Source organism: Schistocerca gregaria, chromosome 3, assembly GCF_023897955.1.
Source record: "Schistocerca gregaria isolate iqSchGreg1 chromosome 3, iqSchGreg1.2, whole genome shotgun sequence".
In the NCBI taxonomy this organism is placed as follows: Eukaryota; Metazoa; Arthropoda; class Insecta; order Orthoptera; family Acrididae; genus Schistocerca; species Schistocerca gregaria.
In genome coordinates this window covers 819,476,887-819,497,543 of record NC_064922.1, presented here as the reverse complement: position 1 = coordinate 819,497,543, position 20,657 = coordinate 819,476,887, and the positions used below count along the sequence as shown (strand labels likewise).

At 44.7% G+C, this 20,657-nt stretch overlaps 1 protein-coding gene across 7 annotated transcripts in view; it reads right to left on the bottom strand.

The window, feature by feature from the left end:
* LOC126354517 (putative polypeptide N-acetylgalactosaminyltransferase 9) overlaps positions 1-20,657 on the bottom strand; it is a 1,011,821-nt gene that overhangs the window by 136,819 nt on the left and 854,345 nt on the right. For 5 of the 7 annotated variants that reach the window (XM_050004230.1, XM_050004237.1, XM_050004234.1 and 2 more), the window contains exons 4-5: positions 12,913-13,228; positions 3,428-3,784 (exon numbers count right to left, since the gene is read on the bottom strand). In XM_050004230.1, coding sequence (XP_049860187.1) covers positions 3,428-3,784; positions 12,913-13,157 — 602 coding nt within the window. In that variant the 5' untranslated portion in view covers positions 13,158-13,228. Of the gene's footprint in view, positions 1-3,427; positions 3,785-12,912; positions 13,229-18,107; positions 18,280-20,657 lie in introns of those variants that run through there. The other 2 variants (XM_050004231.1, XM_050004236.1) reach the window with 2 other exon arrangements.

Below are 20,657 nucleotides of genomic sequence, written 5' to 3'. Positions count from 1 at the left end.
TTTTGTGATTACATTTGAAAATGACGACTCAGTGTGTCGAAAGTAGTTGTGTAACCTTTGAAAAATTTTATTATTTCAGTGACTGTGGCTTGAAGACCGTTTGCCATGTCAAATAAAAATTTTCAATGTCATTCAGTCACACATATTTTATGACAATTATGTTGAGATACATAATCATTTTACACTGGTAAAAATAATTAGGAAATGCTAATAATACGTAAACAATCAACAGAAATGGAAGTAGGAACGCTAAAACCGCATCGACGGGCGTTGCGTGGAAGTTCAAACTCACATACTGAAGTAGAGATAAGCTTGGCGACGCGGGCCGTTACCGTGGAGACGGTAGCTTGGAACATCTCGATGCATAGTGCCGGAGGCGAGGATCATGGCGCGCCAGAGATGTAACGACAGAACGACGCCGTCTGTCACCACAGAGACTGACTGATGAATAACGATAGGAATTGAATCTTAAGAGGTTACCATTTTGACGTGTGATCTTTTAGTTTTTAGTAAATCCTTGCGAACAAGACTGATTAGTATTTCAATTACGTATCAGATCGCTATTAATTTCCAAAAATGTTTTCAAAAGTTACGACGTGTTAAAGATGTTTGGCCGAAGTGCGGTCAACCCACTCAGGCACTGGCGACGACGAGAGATCCTGCTTCCTATCTATAGGGTATGGGACCCGCCGGCTTCAGTCTCTGCTCAGTATAGAGTTAAAAGCTTTGTGTGCAAGTTCGAAATAGAAAGTAAATGCAGAAAAAGAGGTTCTGGGCACATCCTTTCATTGCTGATCGTGACATTAATAGATTATTTGACACGCTTCAAAATGAATTAAGGAATTACGCTGCTGATTTTCCATTATCATGAGAATGTCATTCTGTTCATCTGACTAGGTAGTGGAGATCTCCAGAGATTATCTGAAGGAAAATGTCACTGTTTTAAGGAAAGTAATCTCACCAGTGGGAAAGATTTTCTGGCCTGTGTAATTGTAGATAATTATTTGTTGTCTTCCGTGATATTTATAATTTTAGTTGTAACCGTAAATACACAGAAGTTCTCTTCAGTTTTATTTGAAAAACACGTTATTATAAACTAAAAATTGAATTTGCAAGTGTTTTAGACAAAAAGTCTAAAACCTATCCCCTTTTTTCTTTAAATAGTCTTAATGTGTCTGATGTATCTGGCCCATTAGCACCACTTGCTGTAGCAGGAGATATAGCTGTGCTATTTCCGTCTGGAAGTAGGTTTAGAGGTAAAACATACATAGCCCGGATAGTAAACGTACTTTGTCTGTGGAGTAATGCTCTTATGGTTTGAGTGGAGCGTCAGAAACAGTCTGTGAGGAAATGGACGATCGGTGTATCCATACCGGCCGGAGTGGCCGTGCGGTTCTAGGCGCTACAGTCTGGAGCCGAGCGACCACTACGGTCGCAGGTTCAAATCCTGCCTCGGACATGGATGTATGCGATGTCCTTAGGTTAGTTAGTTTTAAGTAGTTCTAAGTTCTAGGGTCCTGATGACCTCAGATGTTAAGTCCCATAGTGCTCAGAGCCATTTGAACCATTTTGTAATTTCTACGATCTCCAGTCAGCAAAAGTCCAGAAAGTGTGTTATTGTAAGTACTTTGAATGTGATTGTACTGTGGAGAGGCTTATTCTTCCAACTGAGCTTCACTTATGAGTCTCGTAATTCCCAACACTTGTTTTTCCAGCTCGTGTTTTGAATAGCTCTGAGACGGAGCGTTCCAAGTTGCTGATCTCATGTGAATGTCGCAGATTAAAAGATTCGGCGCCAAAATAATCTACAGCGCTCACGTGGGCAGATAAAACTAGGTACTGGTGAGCGGCAGGTAGCATTAGGCACCTTTGCTGACATCATGGTGTGGGAGCAGCCATAAGCCGCCAGATTGGCAAGCCTGCCGGCAGAGTTACCACACTCATACAGAGGGAGGCTCAATTGCGCCGCACGCTTCTGTGGCGTCTCTACCAGTCTCGGTCCAGAGCGGTAGGGGCTTATACGAGGTGCATTCAAGTTCTAAGGCCTCCGATTTTTTTCATAATTAACTACTCACCCGAAACCGATGAAACTGGCGCCCTGAAAACGTACACATTTTTCACAACGCTGACGCCATGATTCCATGGGAGCGGCGAAGGCTTCTTTAGGAGTCTGTTTTGACCACTGGAAAATCGCTGAGGCAATAGCAGCACGGCTGGTGAATGTGCGGCCACGGAGAGTGTCTTTAATTGTTGGAAAAAGCCAAAAGTCACTAGGAACCAGGTCAGGTGAGTAGGGAACATGAGGAATCACTTCAAAGTTGTTATCACGAAGAAACTGTTGCGTAACGTTAGCGCGATGTGCGGGTGAGTTGTCTTGGTGAAACAGCACACGCGCAGCCCTTCCCAGACGTGTTTGTTGGACTGCAGGAAGGAATTTGTTCTTTAAAACATTTTCGTAGGATGCACCTGTTACCTTAGTGCCCTCTGGAAAGCAATGGGTAAGGATTACGCCCTCGCTGTCCCAGAACATGGACACCATCATTTTTTCAGCACTAGCGGTTACCCGAAATTTTTTTGGTGCCGGTGAATCTGTGTGCTTCCATTGAGCTGACTGGCGCTTTTTTTCTGGATTGAAAAATGGCATCCACGTCTCATCCATTGTCACAAGCGACGAAAAGAAAGTCCCATTCATGCTGTCGTTGCGCGTCAACATGCTACACGGGCAGCCATGTGGTCGGCCGTCAGCATTCGTGGCACCCACCTGGATAACACTTTTCGTATTTTCAGGTCGTCATTCAGGATTGTGTGCACGGAACCCACAGAAATGCCAACTCTGGAGGCGATCTGTTCAACAGTCATTCGGCAATCCCCCAAAACAATTCTCACCACTTTCTCGATCATGTCGTCAGACCGGCTTGTGCGAGCCCGAGGTTGTTTCGGTTTGTTGTCACACGATGTTCTGCCTTCATTAAACTGTCGCACCCACGAACGCACTTTCGACACATCCATAACTCCATCACCACATGTTCCTTCAACTGTCGATGAATTTCAATTGGTTTCACACCACGCAAATTCAGAAAACGAATGATTGTACGCTGTTCAAGTAAGGAAACCGTCGCCATTTTAAGTATTTAAAACAGGTCTCAGTCTCGCCGCTGGCGGTAAAATTCCCTCTGCCGTACGGTGCTGCCATCTCTGGGACGTATTGACAATGAACGCGGCCTCATTTTAAAACAATGCGCATGTTTCTATCTCTTTCCAGTCCGGAGTAAAAAAAAATCGGAGGCCTTAGAACTTTAATGCACCACGTACCAGCCATCCAGTGGCCTCTCCGCTCTCTTTAAAAGCTTCGACTACTTTCAATTTACTTACTAGAGGCTGTATTGCCGCAAGACGAAGGAGTGATTCCAATATAATGTGAACTCACCAGGAGTCGCGCGGGTCCGGCAGCTTGCGCCGCACGGAGATGAGGTCGGAGACGTACTGGTTGAAGGCGTTGTTCTGCCAGCCTTCGTCGACGCGCTTCTTCACCTCGGCCGACAGGTTGCTGGGCAGCACGTAGGGCTTCCCCATGTGGCCCGGGGGCTCGGAGACGGCGCCGCCGGGGCCCGGGGGCGGCTGCAGCGCGGCGCGGTCGTCCGACTCAGGGGCGGCGGCGGGCGCGGCTGCGGGGGCGGCGTCGGCCTTGGCGTGGTGCTTGTGCCGGCCGCCGGCGCGAGGGGGCGGCGCCACTTCGTTGTCCTCCAGGGCGGCGTTCTCTGCCTCGGCGACATCCTCGTCAGGTCTGCAAAAGCACAGCTAGTGTTGAGAGGCGGATACCACTCGAGATAATGATGCGTATTTCTCGCCTACTCGCTAACAAGGGAAATGCCTCAGACAGGGCCAACCGATTCAGCTCATATTTGGCAAAACTGTTGCGTACCGTCGAAAAAGGATATTTTGCCTCACTACCATATGTAACAGACAAAGGAGACCACCACGGCTGAGATGGATTCACGGATTTGCAGAGGATATGAGAACGATGGGACCAGCTGGAGAAGAATAAATGGATCGAAGAAGATGGACTAGGCTGATTGGCGAAGACTGTGTGGCTAACGTCGTAGTAGTAGTAGTAGTAGTAGTAGTAGTAGTAGTAATAGTGGTGGTGGTGGTGGTGGTGGTGGTGGTGGTGGAGGTGTATGTTTAAATGAGATCATTTCTTCTTGGCATTAGCATCACTGAAATTGATACCGAATGAAACAAGTTTTACAACTAAACTAAACTCCATCCGAACACGTCTCTGTACCGACCGACCGCCATGTCATCCTCAGACCACAGGCGCCACTGGATGTGGATACGGAGGGTCATGTGGTCAACACACCGCTCTCCCCGCCGTTGTCAGTTTTCGCTACCGGAGTCGCTACTTCTCGATCAAGTAGCTCCTCAGTTTGCCTCACAAGGGCTGAGTGCACCCCACATGCCAACAGCGCTCGACAGACCGGACTGTCACCCATCCAAGTGTTAACCAAACCGGATAGCGCCTAACTTCAGTGATCTGACGGGAACCGGTGCCACCATTGCGACACGGCTTTACTGTTACCAGTCGCAATAAACTTGTTGTTTCATTCGATATCACTATCCCTCGTTTTAGACAAAATCACCCGAAAATTCGCGGCGCGCAATCGACTCCTAACTGACGGGACCTACAGGTCATTAAAAATGAGCATCATCATATCCATCGGCAGCAAAGCACATTTTCCGAGAAATCTAGAAGAAAACACCCGCTTACCTACCGGTAAGGTTAACGCTCTGATCGAGTGACCCAGGAACATGGCTGAGGAGCTGAGGATTTGTATTAGATTCTCACATGCATTCTGCGATGGTCGGTTGACCCGAGCCTACTTTGATTATGCTGTCAGTCAGAAAGTAACGCATCCAGCAATTTTTATTTTAATTTTACAAGAAAATAAAAGCCATATGCATAGGATAACAGCTACATGATTCATGGTTAATTTTCGATATAATCACTATTTTTGTGAACAGTTTTTTTTTCTACAATCAAATCAGAATAGGGAAAACCTACCCTATTTCGTGATATTAACGATTGTAAAATACCCGATACAAAAATGTTGTATTTTACACGTAAGAAACACATACATTGTTCTACTGACCACTGATGAAGAACAATCAAGAAATGCTAAAGCGCTGAATTTGTTAAATGCAGGGAACTAAGTGTATATCGTGCTACTTAACTTCGTTATAGAATACCCAATTCCGTGACACTATGCATTTAACGTCGTAATAATGTGTTTAATTTCCTGATAAATTTCCTTTCCATTGTTGCACGTCACTCAACATGAATGTCATCGTAACTAACACATGCAATAATACTGCACTTAAACTCAGTAGCATCAGGTAACCGAAACCTGGCAACTTTCGCAGAACCATCACAGACAGGAACAAAATCGAATAGAAGCAATTTCATTCTTTCCACAACTGTAGCTCTCTTTTCTACACTGAAGAGCCGAAGTACTGGTACACCAGCATAATATCGTGTAGGGCCCCGCGAGCACGCAGAAGTGTCGCAAGACGAGGTCGCATAGACTCGATTAATGTCTGGAGTATTGCTGGAGGGAACTGAGGCCATGAATCATGCGGGGCTGTCCATAAATCCATAAGACTACGAGGGGGTGGAGATCTCTTCTGAACAGCGCGTTGCAAGGCATTCCAGATATGCTCAATAATGTTCGTGTATGGGAAGTTTCGTGGACAGTGGAAGTGTTTAGACTCAGAAGAGTGTTCCTGGAGCCACCATGTAGCAATGCTGGACGTGTGGAGTGTCGCATTATCCTGCTGGTATAGCCCAAGTCCACCGCAATGAACACTGGACATGAATGGATGAACGTAATTGGACAGGATGCTTCATTCACCTATCAGAGACGTTTATAGACGTATCAGGGGTCCCATGTACCTCCAACTGCACACGCCCAACCATTACAGAGCATCCACTAGCTCGAACAGTCCCCTACTGACAAGCAGGGTCCATGGATTCATGAGGTTGTCTACATAGCCGTACACGGCCATCCGCTCGATACAATTTGAAACGAGGCTCGTCCGACCAGGCAACATTTTCCAGTCATCAATAGTCCAATGTCGGTGTTGATGGGCTCAGGCGAGGCGTAAGGCTTCGTGTCGTGCAGTCATCAAGGGTACACGAATGGGCCTTCGGCTCCGAAAGCCCCAATCGATAATGTTTCGTTCAATTGTTCGCAATCTTATACTAGTTGATGGCCGAACACTCGTCAGTCGTCGCTTCCTGTTCTTGTAAAATCGTTTTCCGGCCTCAGCGATGTCGGAGATTCAATGTTTAACCGAATTCCTGATATTCACGATACACTCGTGAAGTGGTCGTACGGGGAAATCAGCACTTCATCGCTACTTCGGAGATGCTGTGTCCCATTGCTCGTGCGCCGACTATAACACCATGTTCAGACACACTTGAATCTTTATAAGCTGGCATTGTAGCAGCAGTAAGGGATCTAATAACTGCGCTAAGCACTTGTTGTTTACATAGACGTTGCCGACCGCAGCGCCGTATTCTGCTGTTTAAATATCTCTGTATTTGAATACGCATGTCTATAACAGTTTCTTTGGCGCTTCAGTGTAGTTACAGGTGGCGCAGGTGTCATTTTTCTTGTTATTTTACTTACGTTTTTCTCTTTTCCGTTCACCACTAAGTGAGGGCGTTATCTTCTCAGGTAAATTTACGATTGGCCCCTATCAAAACCTGTCGTCAGTTGGCATGAGACTTGCTGCTGAGATGGACGGCTCATTCTGATCATCCATAGACATACACGCTTCTTTCACAGAAGAGTCGTGACTTTTTGTAGCTGTTGTGTCAGATTCATCGGAAACTTCTTCAATATTCAGAAAAAATACCCTTTTATTCAATGCATGTGCGATGTTCGCGCACGAAACTGCCCCCAGAAAAGCCACTCTAAGGAGAGCATGAAAATCGTAAAGATCGGATATAATATAAGGTTTATCTTCTTGGAAGTACTCTGCTTTTTCTTGTTATGTCTTTTTCAGAGACTGAAACATCCACTAGTGGCAGAATATAGCTGTTACGTGGTGGTATTGTGGCAATGATAATGTCATTCTCTATCGCAATTTCTACTGCGTCTTGTGTCACCTGGCTCATAAGGAAATCCATTATCAGTATCAATCCAACAAATTTATTGAACCAATTTTAAGAAGTTCAATGATAATCCATGACTCTATGGCAGGACCACTGTGATATTAGAAAGCTACCACCATTACAAAAAACTTTTTTTTTTCCTTCTTCACACCCTTAGAGTTAGAGCAAGGGTGCCTGATGAAAGGGTCGCAAGAGGTAAAGAGTCGTTATCGTTTTCCTAAGCATTCATATCGGTAATAATGCATTTAAATCCTATTCTGATGATCTGATGACTAAGCTTATGTTCCTTCGTTAATACAACTGCATAGTATCGTCTATATAATTACTTAAACAGCTGAACTTTATAAACTGATGTTACAAGATGAGCCTAGCAAACAGCGTGTTTCTCTCCACACTACACTCAATGAACTACCTTTCCTGTACCCAACGACCATTCCCGCTCGCAATGTATTTCCTGTGTGAAGACATCCCTGCCATTTGTTGAGGATGGCTTGAACGCCTACCTAACTTTCGGGCAAAGAATACGTCTGCTGTCACGAAATAAAGTATGTCATGCAGTTAGGTACGTTTACCGTAAATATAAGTGTGCGGCAAGAATCACGGTCCTCCTTTCTCAGCCACAGCCGCACACATTTCTTCAAGGTCTGTGCATCTTTAGGCTGATGCCCCAATAATCTCTGATTGGGTCGAATTGAAGCACAGTAGCCCAGTTTTTCATTAATGACCGATGGATAAATGGCGACAGAGTTCCCCTGTTGGTCGACAGTCTGGATGATGTTTCAAGCGACTGCAGTAGCTGGCCGGCCGCTTCCCGTTATACTCAGGCAATTGTGACCGCTCTGCAGCTTATCTACAGCGACAAAGCCCAACGGTGATGACGTCCACCGTAATATCTCCGTATACCGTCTTCATAATTTCGTAAATGCACCTGTGCGTCTCACATTGTGAGGAAGGAATTTAATCACAAAACGCTGTGCTACAGCCGTTCGTCAGTGTCGGCCACTTTCTAAATTTATCCAGCGCTGCCACCAGTTGCTTAGGAAGGGCACTGTTACTGAAGTGAGCTGTAAAATGTTTGAGGACGTGCGCCACATTCATGATTAATACATTTCCTACTTAATAAAGGAGAAAAAAATTGTGACATTACTTTCTGACTGGTCTCGTACATTATACAGTGTGTTTCAGCAAGAGCGTACAAAAATTTGACAGGACACAGTGGATGCTTCACTGAAAAATTTGAGGTAGGTATCTGGGGTCAGAGCAACTAGGTTAAGGAGGTAATAGGAATAAAATCAGACACAATGAAAGTACCATTTGTACTGTGTCTTACAAAATGTGCTGAAACAGACGGCCATCAACCACAGTGCAAGCATGATATCGGCGAACAAGATTCTGACGCACCCTGCCAAATATCGCTGGTGTGTTTCGAATAATATCACAGGCAACCACAACTCTGGCAACTAATTGCAACTCCGTATCCACTGGGGTCTCATACACAAGTGACTTTAGCTACCCCCATAGGAATTGATCAAGGCGATTCAGGTCAGGTGATCTCATAGGCCATAGAATAGGACCTTCCCTTCCAGTCCAGCGACCATGGAAATACAGCACTGATATGGTTACGGACATCCACACCGAAGTGAGGCGGTGCGCCGTCACGTTGTATCCACATCTCTCACTAACAGCCAAGGGTACGTTCTCAAACAACTCAGGTAGAGCTCTTTGCACGAACCTCAAGTACAGGTGGCCATTCAGACTGTCACGTAGAAGATTGAGCCAGTGACATTGTCCTCCGCGTTTCCTTGCAGGAAATAAAGAATGTACATGTGAATAAACAGCACAGTACGTGTGAAGTTTCACGCATGTTAGTTGTACATAAGCTGGAAACAGTAATGCTAGACAATGCGGTAGACATGTTTACTTTCATATCTCCTTAAGCTGGCTTCCCGATCCCAGGTTACCTACCTCAAATTGTTCCGTGGAGCACCCTCTATGTCCTGTTATATTTTTGCACGCACTTACGGAAACAGTATATAGGTAGATTTGATTGGTTTATGTGTCTAATGGAAGACTGGAATAAACAACTACATGGTGAGGACGGGTGATATTATCTATTGGTACTATCAGTTTTGAGGTACGTGCACGTCATGAATTTTAGAGGGTTTCCTAAAAATGTTGTGGGGGAGGGGGGGGGGGGGGGGGGTGAGCCAAAATATTTTAGAGTCGTACAGTATAAGTGGTGCACAAGTGATCTACCAAACATGAGCCTAATTGATTGGCCGTGTCTCAGGCCTCCCCCTGTGTATGACCTGCAGTGATTTTATGAGGTAGCTAGATGATCACCCATTTTATATCGCCAGGTAACTAGTTAGACAAAGGTTCACGATAACTAGTCATGGCCAGGTAATCAGCTAGTCAGAGATTTGAGCACCAGACATTCAGCTAGTCAAAGGTTTAGGATAACTAGTCATTGACAGGTTATGAGCAAGTCAAAGGTTTGGGGTAACTAGTCATTGCTGCTTTATCATCTAGCCAGAAGTCTTGGATCACTAGTTATCACTGGTCAGTCCTCTAGTCTGAGGTTTGGGATAAGTAGATATCAACAGGTAATTAGTTAGTAAGAGGTTCGGTATAGTTACTGAACACCAGATAGTTAGCTAGCCAAAAGTTTGAGATAACTTGACACTGTCAGGTAATGAGTGAGTAAGAAGTTCGGGATAACCAGTCATTGCTGGTTAGCAGCTAGTTAGAAGTTTGGGATCACTAGTTATCACTGGCAATAAGCTAGTCAGAGGTTTGGGATAACTTGTTATCCACTAGGTAATGAGCTAGTCACAAGTTTGATATAACTGGTCTTTCAGAGATGATGAGCTATTGAGAAGTTTGAGATAACTAGTCTCGAGTTCTGAGAGGTTTGGGATGGCTAGTCTTCACTGGGTGATGAACCCGTCAGAGGTTTGGGATGATTAGTTCTCACTGGGTAATGATGTAGTCAGAGGTTTGGTATTATTAATTTAAGAACCTCCTAGGAAATAGAAAATTTTTTGAAGGTTTCGCGCCTTTACTTTGTTCTTCATACTCGTAAATCTGATGATCTGGGGATTATCACACGTGCGTGCTGATTGGCGAGCGCGGTAGGTCAACTGTTCATCTTCTTTCTTTTTATCCTCATTTTCCTTTTACGATGAAGGTTTTTTAGCCCGTTGAACACCTCACATTTTATTCCTATATCTTTATTACCACGACGTCTTTAGATTACGTCCCCTCAGCCCCTCCCCTCCCCACCCCCAGGCTAACTACTGGCTTTTATTTATTTATTTATTTATTTATTTAACCTGATTAGATTAGGGCCATCAGGCCCTCTCTTACATCGGACCAGTGTTTCACACATGCGGCATTTCACACATCAGAGTTACATCATGACAATACTTTAAGTAAGAAAATTAGATTACTCTAGTCACAATACGAATAAAGAATAATGACTAAGACCTAATAAAGTAAGTACTGGCAATATTTTTACAACAGTTGCTATACATACAAATTACGATAAAATTAATAATAGTAACAGTAAAAAATTAAATAATAATGATAACATGAGAAAAATGGGCAATAGTAGTGAAGATTTGTGCAGATGTACATTAATATCTTGGTGTGTAAAGTAGATGTTTACTAGTATAGCGATTTTTGGGGGAGGGAGACTTAAGGAGGGGGAAAGAGGGAAGTAATGAGGAAGTGCATTCGTGTACAAAGGAAAGCATTACTGTAGATACGTCATTAACTGTTTTTTGAAGCTGGACATTTTTTTAAGTTCTCTAACATACCGAAGGAGGTTATTCCAGAGTCGGGTTCCCGCTACTGTAAAGGACTTGGAGAAGGTGACTGAGCGATGCAGTGGAACAGAGAGGATTTTATTATGATGGGAATGTGTGTTTCTGTCCTGTTGTTCAGACATAAGCGTTAAGGACGAGGAGAGATTGAGGGACAGTGTACATTTATAAGGCAGTAGATGAGACAGAGTGTATGGAAATCTCTACGTTTGTCTGTACGCAGCCAGGACAATTTTGCATAGGCTGATGAAATGTGATCAAACAGTCGAACGTCACAGATATATCGGACGCAGGCATTCATGACCAGTTCCAGACGTCCCGAGTTTTCCTGAGAGAGGCCTTGTGCGATAATATCGCTGTAGTCAATGATTGGGAGTATAAGCGTTTGTACTAATTTCTCTTTCAGATCGAAAGGGAAGAGTTTTTTTATATTTTTGTAGGACATGAAGGGATGCTGATGTTTTTTTGTACACAGCAGTTACGTGCTCTGTCCAATTTAGATTTTCATCTATTATTATTCCCAAACTCTTTGCTGAGGGAGAGAAATTAATATTTGTTCCTTTTAGGATAAGTGATGGCACGGATTCCCGATGTTTTGGGCTAGTGAGCTTAGAGTGACCAACAAGTACCGCTTGGGTTTTAGATGGGTTTAGTTTTAGTCCTATGTCCTGTGCCCATTTTGATAGTGCATAGAGATCATTTTTGAAGTTTTCAATAGCTTTCTTAAGATTGTTCGGTTTCGCACTTAGATACAACTGAAGGTAATCAGCATACATATGATATTTGCAATAAGTCAGAACCGATGACACATCATTGACATACAGAGAGAAGAGTATAGGACCTAATACTGAGCCTTGGGGAACGCCTGACACTACCTGCCGCCATTGTGATTTTATATTCCAGGACAGGTCGCGTTGCTGACGAGACGTCATGTATGAGCGAAACCATTGCACTGCACTTGGTGAGAAATTTGGACCGCTAAGTTTGGCTAATAAGATGTCGAAGTCGACAGTATCAAATGCTTTGCTGAAATCTAAGAAGCAAATGATAGTCGCTTCTTATCTGTCCATGGCAAGTTTCAGGTCATCCGTCACCTTTACCAGTGCGGATGTTGTGCTTCGATGTTTACGGAAACCTGATTGGTATTCGTCTATTAGGTTGTTAGTAATTAGGTAGTTGGTGAGCTGGTCATGGACTTAGGTATAGTTTTTTAGAGTTCCTCCTGTTGTCATAGGTAGCTTCATATATAAGTTTCTTTACTACCATAAGCAACAGTTTGCGGTTATTTTTAGGTTTCATCCCCTATTTAGCTTATCTCTTGTTATATCCATTTCATTTTTCGACATACGTTGATCCACGGTTGGGAATGTATGGGCTATTTAGCCCCGACCCATGTATAAACTTTCTCGTAGTCGCATGCGCATTCAAGTAACTTCCCTTGTCTTGCGCATTTGCATAGATAGCGGGTCAGGCTTGTGAGTGAGCGACCGTTTGTAGCTGCAGTTTATGGCGGGTCATGGCCCATCGAACATGGGCCGGCGTGACGTGGAGCGTACACCATTAAGTTAAGTAGTGGTTTTGACTTTGTGTTTTCCTTTTCTTTTTCGTTTATAAATGTATAGCTATGGTGTTCTTTTAATCATTGACAAAGGTCTTCTTAGGCACTTGTGGGTTTTATTGTTGCTCTGAGGAAGGTGTAGTTATCTGCCTGGGTTAACACTTAACACTAGGTGCTTTTTTCGCAATCGAGGCGGGTTTTTAGTTTTTTAATATAGTTTTTAATGTATTATTAATTATCACAGGGTTATGAGCTAGTCACAGAGCTGGGATAACTAGGCATTTCTGGGCAATTAGCTAGTCTGTAACTAGTTAACGGCAGGTTATCGGCTAGTGGGAAGTAGTAAGTACCTCTTGGCCTGGCGGGGCGGCGCCGGCGGCGGCTGCGGGGGCGGCTGGGCGGCGAGCCCGTCGGCGTTGGGCGGCGGGTTGGGCGGCAGCGGCAGCAGCAGCAGCTGGGACGGGGGCTGCCCCTGCGCGGGTCGCTGCTCCGTGTACAGCAGCACGGCGACCGTCAGCCAGGCGGTGGCCACCAGCAGCGCGCCCTTCAGCAGCAGCGAGCGCCGCCGCGGCACCAGCAGCAGCTTCGTCACCATGGCGGGGGCGGGCGGGGGCGGGCGCGGCGCACGAGCAGGCGAGGCCGCGCGTCAGCTCACCATAGCGCGGACTGCGGGCACACCAACACGCACGTCTTCATGTGCTTCCGTCTCTTCGAGTAAAAGGCACAGAGGAAGTAAACACGTCAGCCGCCAATGGTTACTTACTGATACCGATGTGTCAATTTGAAAACTTGTGCCGAATCGGGATTCGAACTTGGGTCTCCCGCTTACGAGGCAGGTGTGCTGACCACTACGCCATCTGGGCGCAGTGGTCGCCACAGTCGCACGGACTATCCTAGCATCCCTCCTATGAGACCCAACTTATACCACACAGTACTGATGTGGTGGCACTGCTCACTAGCCTCATTACTCGCAACATCTTCCGGTGGTATCATGGCGATCTCTATTCTTTCGGACATATCCGAAAGAACAGGCACCAAATACATAATTACGGCATCGACAGCCAATGATCCGCCGCGCGGGATTAGCCGAGCGGTCTGAGGCTCTGCAGTCATGGACTGAGCGGCTGATCCCGGCGGAAGTTCGAGTCCTCCCTCGGGCGTGTGTGTGTGTGTGTGTGTGTGTATTTGTCCTTAGGATAATTTAGCTTAAGTAGTGTGTAAGCTTAGGGACTGATGACCTTAGCACTTAAATCCCGTAAGATTTCACACATACTTGCGTTTTTGACAATGATCCCTCCAGTGCAGATACACGCCAAGCTCGAACCCTTATGGAAATCGGCGAGATGCAGAGAGTATAAAGGCTAACAATCAGGGGTACTACATCAGTAGTGTGTGTTATAAGCTAAGAATGTGGATCTGACGGGACGCGTGCTAGGGTAGTCCGCGCAGTTGTGGTGACCACTGTGTCCGGATGGCGTAGTGGTCTGCGCATCTTCCTAGTATGTGGGAGACCTGGGTTCGAATTCCGGTCCGGCGCAAATTTCTAACTTGGCCCATTGATATAAAACAATGCTCACTCCAAGGCTAATGTCTTGAACTCCTTCGTGTCTTGATTCATAATGGCTGCTGGATCAGAATGGTGCCAAATCCTTAGGACATCTCCGCAAGAATAGACGACACATATATAAAAATTGTCTGGCACGATAGTTTGATGTCATCTTATTAAAACTACCAGCTTCAGGAAAACAGCACACCACTGTCAAGCATAAAAAATACATTAACTGCGAGTCATTCGTCCAGACACTTTCATTCCTGTCCACAGCAGCACTACAGATGTGCCTACTTCAGTTTGGCACTACGCTTCGTCGTAATAAATCAGAGCAGGCCGCTGTTTACGTGCGCCACGCCTCTCTGAAGACGGAAACTTTCGCAGTCGCGTTTATATGTTCGACTTCAATCGATTTTTTATTTATTTGTATTTCTACAATGTGTTCCGAAACTATTCGTTCAATTAATTACAGATGGTACAGAACACCAGACGAAACTTTTGCAAATTTGTGGTAAGTTCCTATGGGACCAAACTGCTGACATCATCGGTCCCTCGGCTAACCAGCGCGGCCTAGAACACACAATTTCGACAAGGAACATGCGGTCTCTGATGTTAAGTTGTAATGTTACGGAACATTTTGTTAGTTTGCTAACGTAAGCTGTTGTGTCGGTGTCGCCGATATGAATATGCCCTGGCATTTGAAACTGCTCTGTGTACGGACAGTTGGCTGTAATGGTTGGCTGTACCTCTGAATGTCAGACAAAGGGTACATCTTCACCACGATGGGGCTCTAGCGCATTTTCGCATTGCAGTGACGAATCATCTGCGATCCACTACTGCGAGCAATCATCTAGCAGTTATCTGAGATACATCGCCTGGAATCGGTAAGTCGTTCGAGGTGGCCCCATTGCATGCCCGCCCACGCCACCTTACCTCTCCTCTCTGGATTCCTTTCTCTGGGGGCATATGAAGCTTCTGGTGTGTGAAACAGTTGTGGAAATGTAAGAAGACCTCATCGCTAGAACTGCCGTCGCTGTTCATACCATTAGGGCCGGACACGACAGTCAATTGTCTACTGATGTACAGCGTGCGTACAGGCCAGTTGTAGCGTATTCGAGCAGTTCCTGTGAATGACACTCCTGTAATTAGCATGCTAAACTATATTCTGTGTAAATCTTCCCTACCATCAGCAATAGCAGTCATGTACCGTAAACAGGTCACACCAATAATCAAGAAAGGTAGTAGGAGAAATCCACTAAATTAGAGGCCCATATCATTCGTGTCGATATGCAGCAGGATTTTAGAACATACATTGTGTTCGAACATTATGAATTGTCTCGAAGAAAACGGTCTACTGACACGCAGACAACACGGATTTAGAAAACATCGTTCTTGTGGAAAACAACTAGCTCTTCACTCACACGAAGTGTTGAGTGCTATTGACAAGGGATTTCAGATAGATTCCGTATTTCTGGATTTTCGAAAGGCGTTTGAGACTTTACCACACAAGCGGCTTGTAGTGAAATTATGTGATTATGGTGCATCGTCTCAGTTGTGTGACTGGGTTCATGATTTCCTGTCAGAGAGGTCGCAGTTCGTAGTAATTGACAGAAAGTCATCGAGTGAAACAGAAACGATTTATAGTGTTATAGGCCATTTGCTGTCCCTTATCTATATAAACGATTTGAGAGACAATATGAGCAGCTGTCTTAGATTGTTTGCAGATGATTCTGTTGTTTATCGGCTATTAAACCCACCAGAAGATCAAAACAAATCGCAAAACGATTTGGAAAAGATAACTGTATGGTTCAAAAATTGGCAGTCGACCCTAAATAACGAAAAGTGTGAGTTTATGCACATGAGTGCTAAAAGGAATCCCTTAAACTTCAGTTACACAATAAATGACGATAAATCGAAGGCCCTAAATTCAACTAAAAACCTAAGAATTACAATTACGAACAACTTAAGTTGGAAAGAACACACAGAAAATGTTGTGGGGAAGGCTAACTAAAGACTGCGTTTTATTGGCAGGACACTTAGAAAATGTAACGTATCTACTAAGGAGACTGACTGCGCTACGACCGGCCGAAGTGGCCGAGCGGTTCTAGGAGCTTCAGTCTGGAACCGCGCAACCACTATGGTCTCAGGTTGAATCCTGCCTCGGGCATGGATGTGTGTGATGTCCTTAGGTTAGTCATTTTAAGTAGTTCTAAGTTCTAGGGGACTGATGACCTCAGATGTTAAGTCCCGTAGTGCTCAGAGCCATTAGAACCATTTGAGGGGGAGGGAGAGGGGAGGAGAGTGGGAGTGGGGATAGTCAAGTAGGGATGATTAAAAATCTTATCCATGCTCGTTAATGTCTGACAAACTGTTTGTTACACCACTGCGCACTGTGCAAAAAAGTGCAACATAATCGCTGGTGGAACGTTATTACACTCATACGTTATAGAGACTCTGAATGGCTAGAAAATTTCCGAATTAATGAAGAAACATACCTAATTCTGTGGAATCAAAGACTAATGTTTCCTCACCTGCCATTGCTTGTAAACGAGATCCTTTCCATCTAAAAGACAGAGTGAGTACAGCAATTTACTAATTCACCAGCTACACAGGATATTGAGTTGTTGCCCAGCAGTTCGATTTTGCAAATTCAGCAGATTTATCATAATTTGTCTAGGTCTTCACGTTTAATATAGATAAAATATGTTTCTCTTCAATTAAATAAAGTATATGAATAGCTCCTGATCAGTCCAATATTCCTTTGCACCACTGTCCATAAAATAGCTTCGTTTTTTAAATAGCAGATAGAAGTATAACAATACTATCTGTTGTCAGATATGCTAAGGGCGTTTGTACAGAGTGAAAATCGCCTGCGGGAGTTGAGAACAAGCAGCCACAAAAACAATTTTAGAATATGCAACTGCTTGAATGTTCGGAGTATCTACCGCGACGTAAGTAGGCGTATACAAATCAGTCCGTCCTTCAGTTCCTGCTCCTGAGTAAGAATGCAATCGTTGGCTCAAACAGAAATAAGTAAATGTTATCCGTTTAGTCAAAGTTTTTCTTAGTATAAGACGTTAGCAACGACACATATATTTTAAAGTTGTAATTCTGTGAATATTAAAAAATCGCTTAAACAGTTATGGAACATTAAGTGATCAGCGAAAATCAAAGCAGTTTCCGACTACGGTACTCAGTAAGTCCAATAGCGCAGGCAGGGGAAGACATGATAAGTTAAATGTAGACAGCGTCTGCTACATAATTTGCTTCCATAAAATACGGCGAGATCCGAAAATTAAGAGCTTCCTGTATCAAAATCCATATATAATAATTTAAATTTGGAATGATGTATAATTTCGAAAGAAAGATGGTGCTGTCAAGAAATTTTGAGTGTGTTAGTAACACACATACACAATCTCTCTCTCTCTCTTTTTTTTTTTTTTTTTTGAAGCGACAGTTGGAAGTTAAATTCATGAAAGTTGTGTTATGTAACAGAGAAATCTACGACAGGTAAAAACAGAGAGGGGGGGGGGGCTAATGTAAAACGACCCACCTACAGCTGCACTACAGCTTAAGCTGCACACGACAAAAATGATTGAAATGGCTCTGAGCACTATGGGACTTAACATCTGAGGTCATCAATCCCCTACAACTTAGATCTACTTAAACCTAACTAACCTAAGGACATCACACACATCCATGACCGAGGCAGGACTCGAACCTGCGACCGTAGCGGTCGCGCGGTACCAGACTGATGCGCCTAGAACCGCTCGGCCACAACGGCCAGCAGCCAGATATCTGTTGAAATGACAATGATGAGCGGAGAAGGACGGTGATTATACGTGACTCTAAACATTTCTCTTCCAATTTTTTTTCCAAAGAATAATTTTTGAGCTCGATCAGATTGTACTGCTGTTAGAAAAGTGCATTATTAATTTCTAGAAAACAAAAAACAGTATTCACTAATTTTATAGGGAATTCTAATACAGCACTTACGAATCTGATAGCCATGTCCACGGTTTAGAGATCGCCGTTGCAAAACTTCCTGGCGCCTTAGGAACAGCAGGAAATTGCCTTCAAAGCTGATCAGTGTTCTTCATTACCTCCTACGAATGATAAATCAACAAACTGATAGTCATTATCGCAGGACGACTACACAGATATTATTACTGGCACGGTGCGTCATCTTTGATCCAAAGAATTAATTTAAGTATCTGAGAGAGTAGGAATATTCGAACGCTAGCTTCTTCACCTCTAACGTCTACTGAGTAATACAATGTCGTGTTGAATCACGTCCAGTACAAAGAAGGAATTGTGCATCTAGTATTGTTTACTGTCGCTAATGGGTACTATACATAAATAACGCGATTTTTGCAACATTTGTGGACTTTGTAAGCACTAATATTATGGTTCCTATACCATCTCACCTATAATGTTATTTTTTACAGAAGAAATCTGTACAAATAATTGATAGGTATAGGAAATTTATATATTATACTTGCTTGTCAGGAACAGGTCATGCGTGAGAGAGTGGCTTTGACGCAGATTCGAGATATCTGTGCACTCCGTGATTGGTATAAATGTCGCGTCACTAGGACTTCCCGTCGGGTAGACCGTTCGCCGGCAGCAAGTCTTTCGATTTGACGCCACTTCGGCGACTTGCACGTCGATGGGGATTAAATGATGATGATTAACACAACACAACACCCAGTCCCTGAGTGGAAAAAATCTCCGACCCAGACGGGAATCGAACCCGGGCCCTTAGGATTGACATTCTGTCGCGCTGACCACTCAGCTACCGGGGTGCGGACTCCGTAATTGGTTAAATAAGATAAATAGCGTATGTGTTTAAATACTTTTTAGCCTGAACATTAAAACTGATATCAACGAATTAATCATTTTGTTAGTTTTCGGCTCCTGCTCCAGCAGCTTACCTTCACGCTACCTGCTACTTTCCCGATGGGTGTGAGCCCTTCACCACCTTGGCTTCGTGCGACGGGCCGTGTTCACCTCGGCCTTCATTCGCTTCCTAGGGACACTAGGTCAGCCTTGCTCTATCACCACAAGTTTCACGGCCTTCGCACGGTACTTCGCGATATTACATTTGTGTACACCGACGGCTCTCGGACTGGCCGTGTTGTCGAGTGTGCCTTCGTCATTGGCACCGTCGTTTTTTCAGTATCGGCTTTCGGAACATTGCTCAGTGTTTTCAGTAGAGTTCTTCTCCCGATATCAGGCCGAGCACTACATCCTGCGACACAGGCTTTTCAGTTGCGTCACCTGCTCCGACTGTCTCAATTCCGTTCAGAGCCTGTGCGTGCTGTACACAGTCCATCCGTTAGTGCAACGGGTGCAGGAAAGCTGTCATTTGCTCACTCTTGATGAAGCCAGTGTGACGTTTACGTGGGTTCCTGGCCACGTTGGTCTGACGGGAAACGAGGCTGCTGACGCTGCCGTCAAGGCTGCAATCCTGGTACCTCGGCCCGCTAGTCCTTCCGCTCCTTGCGACGATCTCTTCGTTGCCGTCTGTCAGCAGGTGATGTCACTTTCGCATCATCACTGGTCTCCCGCTTCACGGAAAAAGCTTCGGGAAATTGAACCTCTCCCAGCAGCTTGGACGACCTCTTCTCAGCCCTCTCGCCGTGTGGAGATCATTTTAGTTAGACTGCGTATTGGGCACTGTCTGTTTAGCCACCGCAATTTGTTAAGTGGTGCTCCCCCACCACTTTGTGCTCACTGCCCTCAACCTTAGACGGTTCGCCATTTCGTGACGGAATGAATTTTTTTTAACGCTTACGTTCCAGTTTATGTTTACCGTCTGTGCTATCGGCCGTTTTAGAGAATGACGCATCGGCTGTCTACCGTGTTTTACGTTTTATATGCCGTAGCAATATGGCGGAGGACATTTAATCTTTATTTCAGGACCTCTGTTCATATATGGCGTATTTTATGGATCTTTCTGCAAGTACATGTTTCTAGCTGTCTTTTCTTCCGTCGATTGGGCTTCCGTGTAGGAAAAAAAAGTTCAACAGTGTGTGAAACCTTATGCGACTTAACTGCTAATGTCATCAGTCCCTAATCATACACACTACTTAACCTACATTGTCGTAAGGACAAACACACACAACCATGCCCGAGGGATGACTCGAACCTCCCCCGGGAACAGCCTCACAGTCCACGACTGCAGCGCTCAGACCGCTCGGCTAATCAGGTGCGGCTTATCGTGTAGTCGGTTTTAATTCTTTTTTTTCTTCGTTTTCTACGATTCTGACATGGGCGCGTATGACCCTAGTTGTTATTGCGCCTTGAAGTAACACAAAACCAAACAAACCGACGTTCTTTTGCATTTACCGCAATATGTGACCACACCCTAACCACGAGAAACACCACCTTACTCTAACACCACACCCTCTGTACATCCTTATTGGCACTACACATGGCGGCAGGTAACGTTCTGCACGAATCCGCTACACCTAAACCTTTCCACAGGGCTGTGAAGGAGTTAGCATGGCTCATCACGCCAAATCACCCGTTTCCATTCACGTT